We start from the raw sequence: 20273 nt of genomic DNA, 5'->3' as shown, positions 1-20273 counted from the left end.
TTTCAGGACTTTTGGTAGGGGAGGACACAGCATGTTACCTTGAATGGAGAGTCATCACCAGATGCAGAAGTTATTTCGGGTGTACCCCAGAGAAGTGTGTTGGGACTCATGCTGTATATTATTGACCTTGCAGATAATATTAATAGTAACATCAGATGATGCTGTTATCTATAACGAAGTACTATCTGAAAGAAGCTGCATAAATATTCAGTCACATCTAGACAAGCTTTCAGAGTGGTGCAAAGATTGGCAGCTTGCTTTAAGTGTTCAGAAATGTAAAACTGTGCACTTAAAAAACATAGTATCCTATGACTAAATATCAATGGGTCACTGTTCCTGGCAACTCGTATAAAAAAGTGAGGGTAATATTTGGGATATGAGAGAGAATGACCACATAGGCTCAGTTGTGAGTAAAGCTGGTGGTAGGCCTCAGTTTATTGGTAAAATATGAGGGAATTGCAATCAATCTACAAAGGAGATTTCTTACAAATTGTGTGCGACCTGTTATAAAATATTGCTCACATGTGTGGGCCCATGCCATATAGGACTAACAGGGGACAATGAACATATACAGAGCAGGGCGGCATGAATGGTCACAGGTTTGTTTAATCCATGGGAGAGTGTCACAGAAATAATGAAGGAACTGAACTGGAAGACTTGATGATACATACAAATTATCCCAAGAAAGTACAAAGGGATGCACCTCATGGTGGTTTGCAGAGTATAGCTGTAGATGAGATACGAGGCAAATTTTAACAATAGATGAGCAAGACGTCTTCGGGCAGCTCTTCCAAATGAGACTATTAAAGCTTTTGTTCGGGCATTATGTTCCATCGTGCGTGCATTTCTTTAATAAATCATAATTAATAGCATTGCAAATGAACTCTCAGCCTTGTATGTTCTTCAGATGCTCCTCTGATGACAGGACATAATAAAAAATCGCAGACAAGGATAGTGGTGTGTAGAAAAAGATGACGTGGCCTTGTGCATTGGTTGAAATGAGATTGCTTGTACATTTGTAGCAGGAATTAAAGTTTGAAAATTGGGGACCATATTCCTAACATTCTAGGGAACCACCTAGTGGGGGAAAAAGCTTTTTTTACCAGTTTTACATACACATTAAGTGGACAATCATAATAAAAACAATACAACTTTTTGTGAAAGCGGAGTGCTTTGGAGATTAAAAGATGCAACTTCTTCACAAATATTTTTAGGTTTCAGGATGATTTTAAAGCTCATGTTTTAACCTTATCCAGAGGGTCTCTGACAAACAAAATCTTGTCTAGTACAATAACACATACTGTTTATAATAGAACATTATTAAAGAAAATTGTAAGTGAAAACATTAAGTAATATTTTATCAGTGTACACATAAATTTGATATCATTGTTACTTATTAATTGTTTCAAAAGGAAAATTCACGTGAGAAAATTGTAAAGTTATGAGGGGTAAAATTTTTAGTACTGTATAGCCACATGGAAAAGTACACAAACCTATTAATTCCTTCCTCATGGAGGAAATAACGTTAGTAACTGGTGCAGCTTGGTAGAATTGTCAAGAAGTAATGAGTCTGTGGAACTGCTAAGGGCATTCAGTAGACTTTGTCCACAAAACACATTAGAATAATAGCAATTCTTCTGCCAGAATAGAGATGGTACTATGTTTTTGTTAATTTGTTAAAGTTACTCAGAAAACTAATTTTCATTTTCAGTGTTCCCATTGGTGTCCCAAGGCGCAAATGTGGCTGCATGTTTACACCTGTTGCAGTTGAAATACTTTGTTATGAACCTGAAGTTGTTGGAGGTGAGCAGTTCGTAAATTTATTATTTATTGATAGCTTCGTAATGCTGTTTAGTCTAAATTGAAACATTTTATACATTGGCCTACTTTGGCAATCTTTCAAAACCTGTGGAAACAAAAAAAGCAAAATATCCTACCTGACCTTCACAACAGTTTAGCCTAGACAAGAGCTCAAAACTATCTTTATATGTGAAAAAAGTAAAGGTACACTTATGAGTAAAAACATTAATAGACATTGTTAGATCCCCCACCTTCTGTGCTGTCGACAATTGGTTCTACCACAGAGAGATGTGTTAGTGGTCGTGATGCAAAGCCACAGTTGAAAAGTTCACTCTAGGCAAACCACAACCAGTTACTGTTTGCAAAATGTGGTGTTCAAACAAATAAAGTGAGCCACATGCCTTTGTAATCTGATTAGTCTTACCAAATATTCAGCCTGAATAAGTAAAAGTGAAGGTACACCTCAGAAATTTCATTGCGCTATGTACAGAACTATAAAGCTGTTTAGTACTTTAGAGTGTGGCTGAAATGACAGACATACTTACACTGTAGGATGATGATAACAATAAGAAGAAGAAGAATAAAAGTTGCCAGTGTTCACATTGTTGTGACCACTGTTAAACTTCAGTAAGGTACACTTTGGTATAGTCTTTTAAAAATTGTTTAAGCTTAAAATACAAATTATCTCCTTTCATTTACACATAATGTTGTAGTTCTCACATTATATTTGATATAACCAACCTTCATTTGCACATGTAATTTTGACACAAGAAGATTTGAATCAGTTGTCATAGCAAGATCATGATACAACATGGGTTATGGAATGATAATGTAGATTCGTTCATGCTCAAAGCTAATGGCAGACTGCAGTCAGTTGCTGGTGTATTGGAAAACTGCGACACAGCCACAAGAGACACTCTAGTATTGATTCTATCCTTCCCCCTAAACTGGAATTTTAGTTGTATACCTCACTGTGCAGCCGAGTGTCCAGATTGCAAAATGGATGGTCCAAGATTAAATATCCTTCCCTCCGCCCTTACCCACTTTGCCATTAACGACATTCCTTGTGGTCCATAGCAAATCTTGTCTAATTGTTGCTCCTCGACAAATCAGTGTCTGTCGCCTGAATGAATTTTAATAATGAAGGCTCTAATATAGGAGCATTGATGTTTCAAATAACCAGCATTATTTTACTTATTCAGCTCCCCACAAAGATTTACTGTAAAGCACTGTATACTGCGCTACAAGTTACCACTAAAACTTTTCTCACTAAAATTCTTTATCACAAGTCTATTCTTGGCATGGATTCATGACTTCATTTAAACAATGCATTTCTCTGATGCTGTGTTCAAATTTTAATTGAATGATCTCACTTATATTTTAACACAACCTCTCTTTTCAACTACATAGCACTGCAGCTTAAATGTGTTGCAAATATAGGCAGAAATAACTCCTCTCTGTAGCCCATTCTAGCAGTCAGTCAGCAGCAGCAGTTGTTGTTGTTGTTGTTGTTGTTGTTGTCTTTAGTCCGAAGACAGATTTGATGCAGCTCTCCATACTGCTCTATCTTGTGCGAACCTCATCATCTCCGAATAATTACTGCAGCCTACATGCTTTTCTCATTCTACCACTAGCTGAATATTATTTTAGGTGCTATTGTGTACCCACCAATAGAAGCCAACCAATATCCATGTGAAAGAATAGGTAAAGAAATGTAAAAAAAATAATAATATTGCTTAGAAATATTAAGTGTAAAGGTACATGAGCTTAACACATTCTATGTGACTTTCTATTCTGGCTTTGTTTTATAACTGTAAGAAAAATCGAGTTGCACAATTGTGGAATCTAAATATTAGGTTTTGAGGACAGCTTATTCCCCTTCTCAGCTGTTAGAGTCAGTGGTAGGTGCCTGAGTTCACCTCAGCCATTGAACAAATAAGGAAAAAGTGAATTCATGTGTGATGCTCAAATTAATGTGATGGTTGAAATGTAAACATACAGTAAAGCATTTTAAGAAATACTGACCATCTGGCTGCAACACTAAAACCTCATTGAATATGGCATAAAATTGTTTGTTTTGTATAGAGCAGCTGTGCATCAAAACTGCAAGGAAGAAGCTATAGTCCACTCACGACACGGTGTCCGATGCGCAGTGACAAGTTTTCATCCAAAGCGCTAGGGAAATTCGTTCGTTTGTTCAGAAGGGTAGGCCAACACCTGCTTTTGGATGATGGGCAACGTGCTGCGATGACAAAATCAAGACGCTTTCCTTTCTCAGACGGTTTTACAGAAACCTTCAATGAAAAAAAATCATTTTTGCATTACTTATGGCTTAATATGTCAGCTTCATGACGACGTGCCCATCATGTTCTAATGGTTATAGTTAATGTGATATTTGCATTGAAGTGAGACGCTATGAAAAATTTGCAATGAAAAATCGGAGTCTCTATGATTTTGCGTTTGGTGCTGCGTGTTACATATGTTGCTGCATATGAAATTTAGCTAACATATTGAAGTTTTCTTTAAACTTGGGTCGACGTCTGTCACCAGTCTCGAGAAAATTTATTCGATGTATCACACTCATTTGCAGTCTGACTGCCAGGGATAAAGCCAGAATGATATATCCACAAAAGTTCTCATGTTTCACAAGTTTGAGATATGAAAGTGAGATTTTGGAAAATGATAGCACACGAAGATTGGAGTATTTTGCCTTTTGGTTTTACGTGAAACTTCATTATCTACCATATTATTCCACTAACTACAGACTTCTTAGGTGAAAGAAATAATTTTTAAGGGAAAATGATAGCACACGAAGATTGGAGTATTTTGCCTTTTGGTTTTTACGTGAAACTTCATTATCTACCATATTATTCCACTAACTACAGACTTCTTAGGTGAAAGAAATAATTTTTAAGGGACATCAATAGCTGATGAAACAAAGTCCTGTGAGTTTCGAAACAACGTAAGTGAAGACATTACATGTTTTTATTTTGTCCCGGGGATGTGCTTTTTCGTAATATATTGACATTACTTTTCCTCAGTTCATGACTTAATAAAATTAATGAACCAGTGTTTCAGAATTCTTTCACAATTGCATCTGCACGACATGCTAGTCAGGTGACATTGTGTAAACTCCATTGTGTTTTGCCAAAAATAGCAAATTTTAACTTGGCTAAAAGATAAATTTAGATTTTACTCATAATTCGACACACATGACCTTACTTGTTACATATGGTTAACAAACCAGGTGAAAGTAAACCACTAGTTTCGTTGTGTTTTCAGTAGAATTCTATTTAGATGCTGACCAAAGCAATGATGACAGTTGATCTTTTGTGAATGGTCTCTACACAAGTGCGGACATATAAGTGCTTAATATACGTACAAAAAATGTGACAATACTTGTGTTTCAATAGGCTTGAAATTTCCCTACATGCCATAGCACTCAATACAGTATCGATCTTACATGAAGTCTTCGTGGGTTGTCAGCCGAGTAGCATCATCGTCTCGTAGCAACGTTTTGATGGAATGCGTCTTCATCATCTTGAGGTGAAGTGTCAGGATATCGTCGGTTGCCGGCTTATATCTCTGCTGGACCGCTCTCCGCTTCCCGCAGCCGGCCAGTCACACACCCGCGGAATCGCCTGATGCTCCTGGATCGGCCGGTTGTGGGGGGGGACACGTGCGCGAGGTTCGAGTCCCTGTCTGCTCCGTCTGCGGCCCTTGGTGAACCGGAATGTTCCTCTCTGATTTTCCTGATTGCAGGCTCCCAGGCTGTGTTGAGATGGTAGCCACTGTCGCGGTTGATTAGGTTGTCGTGTAACCGTATTTCTATGAACTCTTTGATTACTAAGTCCCAAAATCTGTTAACGGATTTTGTATTTGAACAGGTCTGTAATAAAAATTCTCATACCTGTATTAATACTATACCACCGTTATTTATGGTGCTTTTTAAGTAAAGGTAACAGTAAAATGTGAAAAATCTCGTCCAAAAATCATTCGGAACCCAAGTCAGTATTATATTTGGTCATGAAAAGGTAACGATTTACCAAGGGATTGCAAATGAGAAATTCAATCACTGTGCACACATTACAATACCAGAGAAAATCTTTACCAGCTTTTTTTCCTCGGGTTTAGAAAATAATGACATTCAGATGAAATGAGAAGGAAAGTTAACCCAATTGAAATGTTTAACGAGCAAAATAAATCATATCAAACAGCCTAATTGTTGTCTTTGGAATAAATTGCAGCAAAAAGATATGTTGGGGAGGTAGCATGAACAGACATCACTAGGTTGCAGGAGAAGCAAAAGTTCGAAAATTGGACTGATAGTAATGCAATCTTTTATTTATGTATCAGTTGCTATTATTCGTATGACCTGTACCCTAGAGGATAATACCTCCCATGTTTCACTGTTGCTCAAGCACAGTATTACAGAAAGTTGGAGGGGGAACAGTACCCATCGTGGCTGAGACCTAAGATGAGTGTGGGGGAATGTATTCTGTGAACTTTGGATCTCTACGAACATGTACCATCTTTAAACTGGAGTTTGCCTGAATCCATTTGCACTGGGAATTGAATTAACTTTAATATTGTACAAATGCTCAACAATAACATACATTTTTGCAGGCAAGACAAAAAGTGTAGATGGAGGCCAGTGATGTACATACGTGTTTTTGTGCAGCAATGTTGTCGACACTCACTCTGAGGTATAATGGGAACATTGGGGCTGTGTCATCTGCTGGTTCTACACAGCCGATGAGAGAACAATATGTTTGGAAGTAAATGTCATTGTAACAGTCTGACATCAGGATATAAGTGAAATCCACTGTGTGTTAAAAAAAAACACCTGTGTTCTTGGGTCCCGAAGTAGCCACAACCTCAGAAATTGCAACATATTCGGAAGAAACAGCCAAATATTTTTGACAACGGAGATATGAGAATCAAAACTGACCTGTTAGAATGATGATAACGATTAAAATTAGTGCTACTGCAGACACCAGGATAAGTAAACAAAAGAGTCAGTGAAGAAAAAAATTAATGTAAACAATTTCTTTTTGCTTATTTTATTTCTTTTTGTATTATCAAAATGTAGACAGTTAATAAATGGTATAAATTTAGAATAGGTGTAATGTTAACTTTTTGACAGCCTCCTTGCATGAAAAAGTTTGTAATTTTGATTAGTCAGAATATGCTAATAAATTTTCTCACAGAGCTTTTTAAAAGAAGGGCAGTTGTCTTACATTCAGGGTAATCTTTTACTCTGATAAATACCACTCACCATATAGCGGAGATGATGAGTCGCAGATAGGCACGACAAAAGGCTGTCACTAATAAGCTTTTGGTAAGCGAAACCTTCGTCAAAAATAGATGACATACACGCACACGCACACGGCTACGGGCTCCCACATGGCACCATCCTACACCAACCTATTCATGGGTCATCTAGAGGAATCTTTCCTAAACACCTAGAATCCTAAACCCATCACCTGGTTCAGATTAATTGGTGACTCTTTGTGATCTGGGTCAAGGGTGAGGACACTCAATCCACATTCCTCGAGAACCTCAACAGCTTCTTCCCCATTCCAGCCCAACAATCCTTCTTCGTAGATTTGACATCTTCCTCAAAGATGGCTACATCAAAACCCCTGTCCATACCAGACCTACTAACCACCAGCAATGCCTCCATCTCGACAGTGCCACCGATCCATACCAAGTCACTTCCGCACAGCCTAGCCACCCGTGGTCATCACATCTGCAGTGATGAGCGGTCCCTCTCGAAATATACAAAGGGCGTCACTAAAGCCTTCACAGACGGTAATTACCCCCTCCCCCCCCCCCCCCCCCCCCCTCCTGCATTGTACAAAAACAAATCTCCCATGCCTCATCTTTCCAGTCTCCCACCACCTCCCAAAGTATCACTGTCCGGCCACAGAGGAGCATTCCCCTCGTAACTCAGTACCTCCCAGGACTGGAGCAACTGAATTACATTCTTTGTCTGTGTTTCAACTACCTCTCGCCTTGTCCTCAAATGAGAAATGTCCTGCCCACTATCCTTCCCACCCCTTCCACATTGGTATTCTGCCCACTATCCTTCCCACCCCTTCCACATTGGTATTCAACCATCCACCGAACCTATACAATATACTCGTCCATCCCTAAACAACCCCTGCTCCCAACCTCTTACTTCATGGCTCATATCCCTGTAATAGACCTGGATGCACGACCTGTGACTGGTGACCCCAGAAATTAAATCGCATAGTGCTCAGAGCCATAGGGGTTGAATGACTGTATTTTTGCAGGAGAACCATTTGAGTAAGACCTGTCCCTGGATGCAAGACATGTCCCATACATCCTCCCACCACCACCTACTCCAGTCCGGTCACAACCATCACCTACCCCATTAGAGGCAGGACTACTTGTGAAACCAGTCTACCAGCTAACCTGCAACCATTGTAATGCATATTTTTTTACATGTCAAGTTCTGTAGGACCAAATTGAGGAACAAATCTCCAAGGTCATGGAACGTGTCAGTACATGAAATTACAACATAAAAGTAAAAACAGATAAAAATAAAATGTTATGAACACAAAAAAGACAAGCCATAAGTTTAAGTAAACGCAATCAACAATACAACAAGAATCAGCTTAATTTTTCAAGGAACTCCTGGACAGGATGGAAAGAGGGTGCCATGAGGAAACTCTTCAGTTTCAATTTGTAAGCACGTGGATTACTACTGAGATGTTTGGGTGGGTGGGTGCGCACATGTGGGTGTGTGTATTTTTGAGGAAGGACTTGCTGGCTAAAAGCTTATTTGTGACAGTCTTTTTGTTGTGCCTATATGCGACTCAGCATCTTTGCTATATGGTGAGTGGCAACTTTTCTGTTCATAATATTGTTATATTCCATCCTGGATTTTCCATTGTTTGACTCTGCTAAATACAGTATACGTATTAGCTGGCAAACCTGGCGTTGCCTGATTATCCATTTTATCAGTTTTATGTTAGAAATGGAAACAAAAAATTGCCTGTGTTGATAGTGAAGTAGTATCGAAAAATTTTCATTTACAAAGAAATATTCATAATGTACGAATTAGAAAGTACAGTATTCAAATTAAGAAAAATGATCCCAGGCAATTGCTGTTTGCTGGTCACAGTTGCTTCATGTGTCTACAATGCGATTTTGTAAATGCCTCTATGGCAGTGATTTTTGTAGCTCTATGGGTGACTAGACTGCAGCTATTTGCACTTTGCATTTGCAGTTGAAAACTGTTAAAAGTGCTGCCAGGTGTCAGGGATTTCTTCAAACTGACTCAGCTATGCAGGTGGCTTAGTAGTAACGAATAAAAACTTAATGCACGATGCTGCAGTTTTTCACACATCTAAGTGTTTGAAGTCATATCTCTTTATCTGTGCGTCATACAATGATATAATTTAAAAAGTAAATTTGGTGGCATATGTTGATACTGTCTGCAAAATGTGTTGTGAATAGAATCAGTAGAAAAGAAGTAATGAATTTAAATGTTATGCACAGTGCTGCTGTTTTTCATGCATCTTAGCATTTATGATGTATCTCGTGAACTACGTGTGGTAACACGATATGCTTTTGTGGATGCATTTAGTGGCATATGTGGGTGTTCTGTGTGTAATTTGTGATGAATACAGTTACTGGCATATATGTAATAAATTTAAACATCATGCATGATGTGGCAGTTTTTCATGCAGTTCACCATTTATGACATCATATCTCGTGAACTATGATAGGTAGGTGGTTCTTACTCCCCCCCCCCCCCCCCTCTCCCCTTCCAAGCAATTCTTGCCTGACAGTAAAAGAGGTATGTGCTAAGTTTGGTTTAAATTGCAGCAGTGGCTTAGGAGGAGATGTGGGAAAAAGAAAAAAACACACACACACACACACACACACACAGAGAGAGAGAGAGAGAGAGAGAGAGAGAGAGAGAGAGAGAGAGAGAGAGAGAGAGGCAACAGTGTGTTAAATAACAATGTGGGATATGTGATAGACATTTCCTTTAGGACAATGTGGAGAAATTGAGCAATAAAGGGTTATGGCAGCAGACGACCGACGTGAATGCCTTTGTGAATGGCAAGACATCGCCCACTGCACCTCTTTTGGACCTGTGACCATATCTGTTGGAACCTGGACGACTGGAAAACTGTGGTCTGGTCAGGTGAGACCAGATTTCAGTTGGAAAAGCTGATAGTAGAGCTAGTGTGTGGTGCAGACCCCATGAAGCCGTGGACCCAAGTTTTCACCAAGGCACTGTGCAAGCTGCTGGAGTCTCCATAATGGTGTGGACGTGGAATGGACTGGGTCCTCTTGTCCAGCTGAACCAATCATAGACTGGAAATGGTAGTTTTTGTTTGGAGACAATTTGCAGCTGTTCACGGACTTCATGTTCCCAAACAGCGACAGAATTTTTGTGGCTGACAGTGTGCCGTGTCTCTGAGCCAAAGTTGCTTGCAACTGGTGTGAAGAACATTCTGGACAGTTCGAGCGCATGTTTCCTCACCCTAACCGTCCGACACGAATCCCATCAAACATTTACGGGGCATAATCGAGAGGTCAGTTCGTGCCCGAAATCCTGCATCGGCAGCACTTTTGCAATTATGGACAGCTATAGGGGTTGAATGACTCTGTATGCAATTATGGACAGCTATAGGGGTTGAATGACTGTATTTTTGCAGGAGACTTCAAACAACTTTTTCCGAGGAGGTATTCCGTGACTTTTGTCACCTCAGCGTAAAGCTGTATCAAGCCAGTCTTTGGACTGAAGGCCACAACAACACAAAGGACTTTACATTGCTTGTCATACTTATTTGATAATTTTGAATTTGTGAAAACACACAATGCATATGCACAAAATGTCACTTTCAAATTACATAGCGTCTTGGTATGTTAGCTCATGCGAACTTTGGTCTTTCTTTTTCAGTTCAGTTGTGCCAGAAGACGGTCATGTCTGCAGTCTTAGCTGCCGGAGGTCGGAAGTCTGCACTGAAACAAGCGCCTCTGGTGGAACCCATGCCAGATCTGGCCCAAGTGGCAGATGCTGCTGCCAAGCTGACTGAACTGCTTGATAAGGTATCATATATTTGTAACACTACTGGCCCTTAACAAATTGGCAATCGCTGATAATGTTAACCTTCTGTGAAGGGTTTAGACTGATCGTGACTTTACCTAATGACTAGGAATTGGACTATAATTTTGTAATCACGAAGTAAGTGAAACAGTGACAACAGCAAAGCGAGCGAGTTTTTAACTGACATTCTACTAATACGAAAATAAACTATAATTACATACACACATGATTACCAGCCTAATTGGGTAATGTGATATCAAGTTTGATGGCAAAGTGAAAATAAACTTCACCTGAGAAAACTAACCTCACTTGATACCCTAACTAATATCTTCTAACACAGTTAGTGTCAATATTATACAGCAACTTGCCTAGCAAACAACACAACAGCTAACCCTTATGCAGAACACAGAGTGGCCAGTAAATGCAGCAGCACACACAGTCTCACAATAATGCTTACTATTGGCAAAAACTACTATACAGTATGATGAACAAATGCAGAAGGGTATATGAACCTACTAACAAAGTCTGCCTGGCAATAGCATGAACTACTATTATTTTAATTAACTCTAACAAAAAAGATTATAATTTGAACGAGTACTGATTACTATGGGCTTCAGCAATTTGCACATGAAGTTACTCTATACAAATGGGCAGTACAGTTATTATTTATAAGGAAAAATTTGGTGCAGAATAAATGATTGTACTGATTGCTGCACTTGCTCAGGAGGAGTCGTTACTTTCATTTATCACACAAGTTAAGTAGCTTCTCGTGGTCACTCAAACTGGTATGGTTTGAAGAACCATAATCAGTTGTAAATAGTAACAGACAAAATTATGAAAAATGCAAAATTAATTCAACAGTTAACAAGAGGACCTAGCAACTAGTCTCTCATTGGACTCTGTCAAATTGGCTTTGTAAATGACTACACAACTTCACAAACTACTTTAAAGCAACATATACAAAGAAACAAACAATTACAAGTTTAGGACCTGTTGAAAGCAAAATAATACTGTTGTCTCTTTATTATTTTTACTTACTGATGGATATAAGCACTTTACTTTTTGTCATTGATTATTTTAATGGCAGCTTCGTATTTAATGGAAGACTTTCTCTATGAAAGGAAACTTTAAGTTGAAAAATTATCTGAAGTAAATCCTTTACTAATGTACATACAACATTTCTGCAGAAGGTGGTAGCACTTGTGGCAAATTACAGTTGCTATAAAATTGGCAGTAAAGTAACCATGGTTCTTGATTTTAGCCACACCCTGGTTGTACGCTAGGCTAATTTACATGCTTGCAAGCTCCTCTTACTTCAATTTATACATCCAAATTAACCACAATAGCTGACCAAGGCTGCCGCTTACAACTCAGTATCACAGTTACAGGTTGTACACGTTCCATGACAACAGGGAAATCCGAAGAAAACCCGGAAATTTTTTCATCCGGTAGAAAACTGGGAAAAACTGTAATTTTTAAGAATTTCTGGAATTTTTCATTGTTTTAGTTTTTGGTTAAATTTTTGTAGTTTTTACTGGTAAGAACTGATATGCTGCAATATAATACTGCAGCAATGAAACATAAATGAGGGGGGGAAAAATAAAACTTAAGTTGCAATGGAAATGTGCCATTTACAGCAACAGAACACAGCACACACAAGAGTGTCTGCCATCACCAAAATGTGTCAAAGGCTTTAGGACGAAGACCATGCAATACTTTGTAACAACAAACTGCTTCTGATGGCCATAACGTAACAAGGGTTAACATTAGGTTCGTTTGAGCAGTTTCCACCAAGTTTCTGTGCATGTGCAGTCGAGTCACCTATGAGCAGTACCTTCTCCTGCTTCTGGCTGCTTGATGTGTGGCTGTTGGCTGTACCCAAGGTAACTAGACATGGGCTGTATCGGCAGTAGCAACAAGCAGCCAGATTCTACCTGGAAACATTTTTCTGGTGCACCCAAACTGCCTGATTCGCTCTTGCGCAGAGCAGTCTGAGTTGTGGTGAGATGAGGGGTATTCTCCACCTGAACTATGTTTACGTTTAGTGATTTTGCTATTTCCTCTTGGCTTACATCTCTCAAGAACAAAACTGATTTCTGTGGCCGGGAGCTATAAAGTAATTAAAATGCAGTATAACGCCTCTTTTATGTTCCCAGAATTAACGTTTTCCTGTCGTTTATGACATTTTTTATTGTTCCCGTTAAATTTCCTATGTCCAAACTGTTACTTTGCACCCGATTTTGCAACAAAATATTTATAATTTCCCATAATTTATTACAAAAATATTCGTCATGGGGGGAGGAAAAAAAAAAAAAACCATGTTGGCCATCCAGTAGTGTTTACAAATATTATGTGGTTAAGTTTCTTAACACCAGGGCACTATACTCAGCGGATTTCAACCGCTAAACGTGTAAAAGTTGCAACAATTTGTGCCATACCTCCCGTGACTGCGACACACTACTTGGCTTGATGCCTGTTGGAAGTAACTAGGTTCTTTTGAATAAAGATATCATGACCATTCACAACCATTTCCAAACTCTCTACCGCGCAAATGCAGTTTCGTGATTGTTGTGATCATCATGGCACATTTGTCAAACCATATTTGGCATGTTTTGGCGTTTGGCCACTTGTAGCGCCAGACGACACTTTCATTCACTTTGTTACTCAAATGTTTTTAGTTTTAACACAGCACTGGTTATGTATTTTTTTCATGCTGAGCACAATGTGTTTCAAAAATTTATTCTCATTGTCAGGTGCAGTATTTTTGTATTATTTTTTTGATGTTACACAAACAGTGAGAGTGATAGTTTGCTTGTGTGTCATTTTCTACAGAACTGAGGAGACACACTACCTTATAACCTCAAAAAGAGAACTGCAATGCATGAGAGGCAGAATAACACATATTCAAACACCACACAAAATACTTATGTACATATTTGCACTTTGAAGGTGAGAAAAAATTCTCAAACTCCATCTTTAAGCATGAAAAAATACACAACTATGGCAGTATTTCATTATTTAAATAATGAATGACAGCTGCAGGCTTTCCAAAAACATCGATTGTGACATTTGACATTAAAAATTCTAGAAACGCATTGTTAAGCATGAAAAAATATGTAACTAGTGCAGTATTTCGTTATTTAAATAATGAATGATAGCTGCAAGCTTCCAAAAACATCAATTGCGATGTTTGAAATTAAGTCAAATGTTTCTACTTCCCAGAAAGTTATCAATTCCAGCTTCATCAGTGGTTTTTATTATTTAATAAACCTTTATTAGATAATAAAAAAGTCCCTGACAAGTCTTTTGATGCCTGTTATGTACATATATCATACATAAAGTGCAAAAATGCAACGGGGTATCCTATATGTAACTTTTAAAACTTAAAACATTATTTCCCACATTTTACGTTTTCCCGCCTTTTAAGCGGGGTTTCACTATATTCACATAATTATGGAAGGCTAAAATAAATATGTTATTAGTTTGTTTGCTGATTTTATTTTATTTCCACATTTTTAGCATTTATTGCCTTGCAGGACAATGAAGTTATTTTTGTCAGTTTCTTAAAAAAATTGGCTTTAACTAATCTTTTCCGTAGAAGCAGCCAATTTATTTGAAGCACTATTGGCTAGTGTCAACTGTTTGTGGTCTTTAAAGTGCACATTGTTATCTTTTGAGACATACGGTATTATGTCAGAATAAAGAACTAAACAAGAGATAATACAGTACTGGTACTCCGAGAAAATTTGCATTCTGAAAACCGCACTTAAAAGTTAATATCAGCTTGGGGGCCTACTTCTTTGTGAATCTGGGCATATGACTGTGCTCTTTAAATTGAATTATGCATTTTAGTTTTGTTTACGAAATTCCAATGGCCTTGGAGTATCCTCTGATGTCCTGTTTCATTTATGACATAATGTAAGATCTCTTAATGCATACACTAACAAACATATAGGCTACCTACATCATCATAGCTGCACAGGCACAGTAATGCTCTCTGACAACTGCTGAAATGAATTCTAACAGGTCGCGGGAAAATATTGCAATTGGTCGTTTGAGAAGCATTACATTCAAAGTACATTTTATTACATGCAATATGAGTTATGGTACATGTGCGAACGTGCTTCGAATTTCGTAAATCACAGAATGTTTGATTTTCATTTGAAGCTTAACACTTTGAGGGCCAGCCACTTAGAAGAATTTTAAACCCAAACGACCGGGCATTTACATCATTACTTCAAATTTTACTGGCACATTTGTTTGATGTATCAAAGTGTATCACATGCAAAAAAGACAAGTGGTATATGTGAAAGCTTTTCTTGTAAAGAATCACTACCTTTACATGCGCAAGACGAAAACTGAATTTTGGAAACCGTTTTTCATTGTTGTGTTCGCATGTAAGGTCTGAAGTGCATTTGCTAGGCCAGTTAACTACGGCATCTGGAAAACAGCTGTTTCAGTTTCTAATTTAGTCAGCACAGTCACTATTTCTCTTCAATTTGATAAGTTGTAAATAGTTAGTCTAGCATTTCTACTTATCATTTGCTGTACAAAAAGCCACTTTGTCCATATTACCCAAAAAATTTTAAAAATAAGATTGAACATGACAGCCCAAGCACATTTCAAAACCAGTTGCGTTTACGTGGGAGTGAAAGTTGATTGTGGAATTGGAAAACGGGCAACCAGAACCTGATTTCAAGAATAGATTTTGAAATGTTTACATGGCCACCCGGGAGCAGTACTGGAAGATCTGTTTATGAAATCCGGTTTTGAGAGTCTCCCCATCTAAACACGATGAATATCTGCTATCATCGGCTGGTTATCACGTGAAATGAGCTGTAATTGGCTTACTATAGCGCATTGAAATCTCAATTTCAATGCTTCGGATACTAACATCCTGTGTTTGGTGGAATTCAACTATATACTTCCGTAATACGAAAATATGCAGCCTACATGTTGCTGCGCATCAAAGCTCTTTCCAAAATGCATTCCTTTTTCGTTTTCTGTGGTTCGTTTCCTAAAGTGGCGAGAGGTTCTACACTGGTGTATAAAACCTTAACCATTCAAAGGATTGATAAGTTTTGTGATCCCAAGGGAAAGTATAGTGTCATTTAATATGCAAAAAGCATTTTTTCACCCGGGAGAAAGTGTATTCTTTAACTGGGAAAAACCCAGGAATTTTTTTTCCTTGTCCACACGTACACCCCGAGTTAGAACTCGAAGGAATCAAGTGCCTTACACACCAAATCCATCTTTTCCAGTCCCGCCATACTACTTCCATAGTGGCAGGGCTTTACTACAGGTTTTCCATTTAGCTTCCTTACTTTTGGACCAGTAAAATATATGGAGTTTTTACAAATTATTACATTCACAGAGTATTACGTATAAAACCAGAGGTACAGTTACAATATAATTTCTTAAAATGCCAAAATAATTAACATAATTATTACATATTTACACAACCAAAGATCTTGACTATGCATAAGCACTAGTGTACAATGTCAGCAGAGAACTTGCACGCAATATACATAAATCTGTCTATTATTAGTGTTACATTCAGTGTGGATTTTCATGTGTTGAGGGAACCAGCTGCCTGCCACATTATTCAGTGGCTTTTGAAAAGTTACTGGTCTGAAAAAAGGCAATAAAAGATTTAAGAAATAATAATTTGCTTTAATATTTGACAATCACCTTGTAAATCAGTACATGTATAATGTTGTTTCATAAGTACATAGTGTTTTAGTATTCCGGATGCTTAGGGTTTATTTATCGATTGTCATTTTTTATGCATTAGTCCACAGTGATCCATGTCAGTGTACTCGAGAACTGGCAGATGTGATGAACAGTGATCATTCCACTGTGGCGACACTTACATGCAGTGGGGAAGATTCAAACATCGGGTGTGTAGGTACTACGCGCTCTAAGCCTAAATCACAAAAATCACCAGGTGACTGCATACGCATCTCTGCTTGTTCGTCATCAGTTGGCTCCTGAACAACACTGTCCATTTCTATCCTCTATTGTTACTGGTGGGGAGAAACACTTTCTTTATGCTAACATAAGGAAAAAAAGGAATGATTGAGCCCAAACAAAGCAGCAACTCCTCAGACTGAGATCTGCGCACACCCACAAAGGATAATGTTATGTACCTGGTGGAACGACGACGAGGTGTAACGTCACTGCCTCTTCTAGATGCAGTCCAAGAACGACGATCAGGGAAAACTGCATGAAGTGATGCTACTCCACAATAATGCCTGCCCGCATTCTGTTACACAAACAAAAGGCACTGTACAAGAGTTGTTTTGGGAAGACATTCCACATCCAGCATAATTACTTGATCTTGCGCCCTCAGAGTTTGAGCTTTTCTGCTCTCTATCGAACAACCTTCAAGGACCTTCCTTTCCAGATGAAAATGTGCTTAGAACATGGCTGGGCTATGCTATTCTTGCCACCCTTAGGTCTCTGGTATTCATGACCTCCTTGCTATATTCGTCGTGCTGCCTACTCAATTATCTTTCTCTCTGTTGTGTGGGTAGCCCAGAAAATGAACTGCGCTACTGTTTGGCTTGAGGTGCACTTACTTGCTCCCCGTTCGCTTTGCCAACCCCAGGTGCGGATTTCTGGGTCGTCAGAAGTGGAACAAAACGTGTTGGCTACTGCACCCTCTAGTAAACTCTGCACAATCAAGGAGACTACTGCAGCATGGTTCTCTTCCTTCCACTTCTCCTGGAAGGAATCCACAGTCCTACGTCGTCTTGGAATTGATCGTACCTGGTTAACTCATAGTTTTTATTTTTTTGTAAGGAGTCGCCCCCACATTACGGTTGTGGAGCCTTAAGGTACGTTGTCCAAGACGCGACGCACAGCAGCGACTGCGACGGGTCGCTACGTGACGTCAGAAGTTGTCCGCTGGCGCATGCGCAGTTCGAGTTTGGGATGCGACGCGCGACTGTTGCGGCAGCTGTCGCAGCACTGCACCAGTGAGCAGTGTTGCGACGGAAGTCGCACGACACAAAGACGTACGGCTGCGAGAAGATGTCGAGCCAGTCAAGGAAAACTGAAATGAGCCACTCACAGGATGTGATGCTCTGTGAGCTGGTCTCGCAACAGCCTTGCCTTTACGATTTGAAGAACCCTAAATATAGAGACACTATGTTCAGAGACAGAATTTGGGAAGAAATTGGTGCACAGTTGAAACTGGCAGGTGAGTGAAAGATATAATATTTTCCCATTAATGCAAATTTTTCAGGCCTGTTATGGAAATCAGTATAATCCATGCAGATGTAGAAATAGAATGATGAAAATGAACTTGAAGGTCAATTTTCGCATTACTCTTTTTTGTGACGATAAAAATTGAAAACGGCAAATACATTATAAAATGAACAATCTAACGTACAACGAGAATGTTACATTTTACAATACCTTCACTTTGAAAGTAAACAGTAGATTGGTGTCTTGATGATACCTTCTAGTTGTGAAAAACCACCGCCAGATTGTTGTACAGCTTTCTGTAATCAATAGATGTTCGTTTTTGAGGAAGGCGTTTCTCAACAGATCGCGCAAACAGTATGCTGCAATAAGTAATTTGTCACATTCACTTCAATTCATTGGTAGAAGATGGTGCTCAAAAAACTTGTGCCAAAAGTGCACTACTGTTTTACAAGGCCCTTCTGGTCTGACACAGTTCACAATTGAAATTCGTCTTTTGTAAATCCTAGAGTCATCTTTTGAGTGCAGCTTGGCAAGATTAAATGGATTAAATGTTGATGTCATCCATAACGATGTATGCTGTCAGAATACAAGAATATGGAAGTTCATTTCGATGGGAATAAAGATTCAGCTGCCTATGAAAGTTGCCTTAGTTTGTTCCAAAAGTTTCTGCATGGGAGAAACTGACAAGTATAATTTGGGGAAATTTTGTGACCAAGCACGGACATTATTTCTTCCACATTTCTGCCAGTGTATACTGTAGACGTCCAGAATCAAAATTCTAGAGATGTTTAAGGTGTAACCCTATCTTGTTGTCAAGAACTTGAAACAATGCAATGAAGCTAGCGTGCGCTTATTGTTAATAAACTTATCTTTCATTGGAATTTTAGGTGAAATGTGCAAAAACAGATGGAGGAATATTCGGGACTCGTATCAGAGAAATAAACGAGAAAGAAAGCTTGGAACAGGTTCAGATGCCTCAGCAAAACCAAGAAAATGGGTTCTGCTTGATCACTTGGATTTAAGAAACCTACGTTTCGTGGCATTTTAAATGAAATTGTCAAGAGCATATGGAGAAATATTAGTAACTCATACCGGAGGAATATGACATAAAATGGTTTCATTAGGTCCAAATGTGTCAGCGAAACAAAACAAATGCATTCTCTATCGTGTGATGACCACACGATTCTCGTTGCGCGTCGACAGAACTGGCGGCTAGTCGCGACGCTCCCGGAGATATATGAGCCCAAATCTCGGAAACGGACATCGATATCAATCTGATCTCAACTTAAAAAATAATTTCGATATGTTAGCTTCTTTTCGTTGGCAACGATGTATGACCTAACGTGAACCATACGTAAAGTAGCCAGCGACCACATTTTTCACTGTACACAATTCAAATTTTATGCAGTAGGTTACTTGTAAATTAAGTATCGGGATAACTGTGGCGAATATCGGAAAAATAGACACCTCATTATCAAGCTGTGATGTGAAACTGTAAGATACGCAAACATCAATTTTTTGTGCCTTTTACTTTCCTCACCATTGATAGAGAAGTAATATACAGCGAAAAAAACACGCAAAACCGGAAGAGATACTTTTCAATTTTTTAAAGTAAAAGGAGAATCTGTATCGAAAAACTAACTCTGGGAGCCGATGTAACTTTGTTGCATTAACATACAGTATTTTTTACAGCAAGAAAATCGGAATTCTTATTTTTCTTATGTATTTGAATCCGCCGCCGCCGACCGGAGCTTGGGAAACGGCGACGACTCCAGTCGTGTTGCGGCCGTGTCGCCGTCTGCCAGGGTGGGGAAAGAGGAGGGGGCAGCGTCGCAGTCGCAGCCAAGTGTCGCGTCTTGCACAACGTAACTTTACAGACAGTAGCTTGTATCTGGTGGAATGATACCTCTCCTTCACTCACCACACTGACAAGGGGAGGCCGCCAATTGTGAAATTCAGATTGGATTCATACTGCGCATGATAAAAGCTCATGGCCAGAGGTGTAATGTGGCAAAGCAGCAAGATGCACTTCTCAGCCGTTGTCGAGAAAATCGACAATTAAAAGAAACCGTTGCGGTGAAATACTCTCTACGATTAATAGATTTCTACAGCGGTAAGCGCTCAGGTTAGTAATCCGAAGGTCGCCGGATCGAATCTCGCACCATGC

At 39.0% G+C, this 20273-nt stretch overlaps 1 protein-coding gene across 1 annotated transcript in view; it reads left to right on the top strand.

Annotated features, from left to right (window-relative positions):
* The window catches only part of LOC124551333 (eukaryotic translation initiation factor 3 subunit F), a 58441-nt gene that overhangs the window by 15700 nt on the left and 22468 nt on the right, over positions 1-20273 (top strand). Inside the window, exons 4-5 of the mRNA XM_047126354.1 lie at positions 1712-1803; positions 10748-10896. Of these exons, the coding sequence (XP_046982310.1) occupies positions 1712-1803; positions 10748-10896 (241 nt within the window). The remainder of the gene's footprint in view (positions 1-1711; positions 1804-10747; positions 10897-20273) is intronic.

This window comes from Schistocerca americana, chromosome 9 (assembly GCF_021461395.2).
Source record: "Schistocerca americana isolate TAMUIC-IGC-003095 chromosome 9, iqSchAmer2.1, whole genome shotgun sequence".
NCBI classification, from domain to species: domain Eukaryota; kingdom Metazoa; phylum Arthropoda; class Insecta; order Orthoptera; family Acrididae; genus Schistocerca; species Schistocerca americana.
The sequence above is the reverse complement of the archived record's forward strand: the minus strand, read 5'-3'. Positions and strand labels throughout refer to the sequence as shown.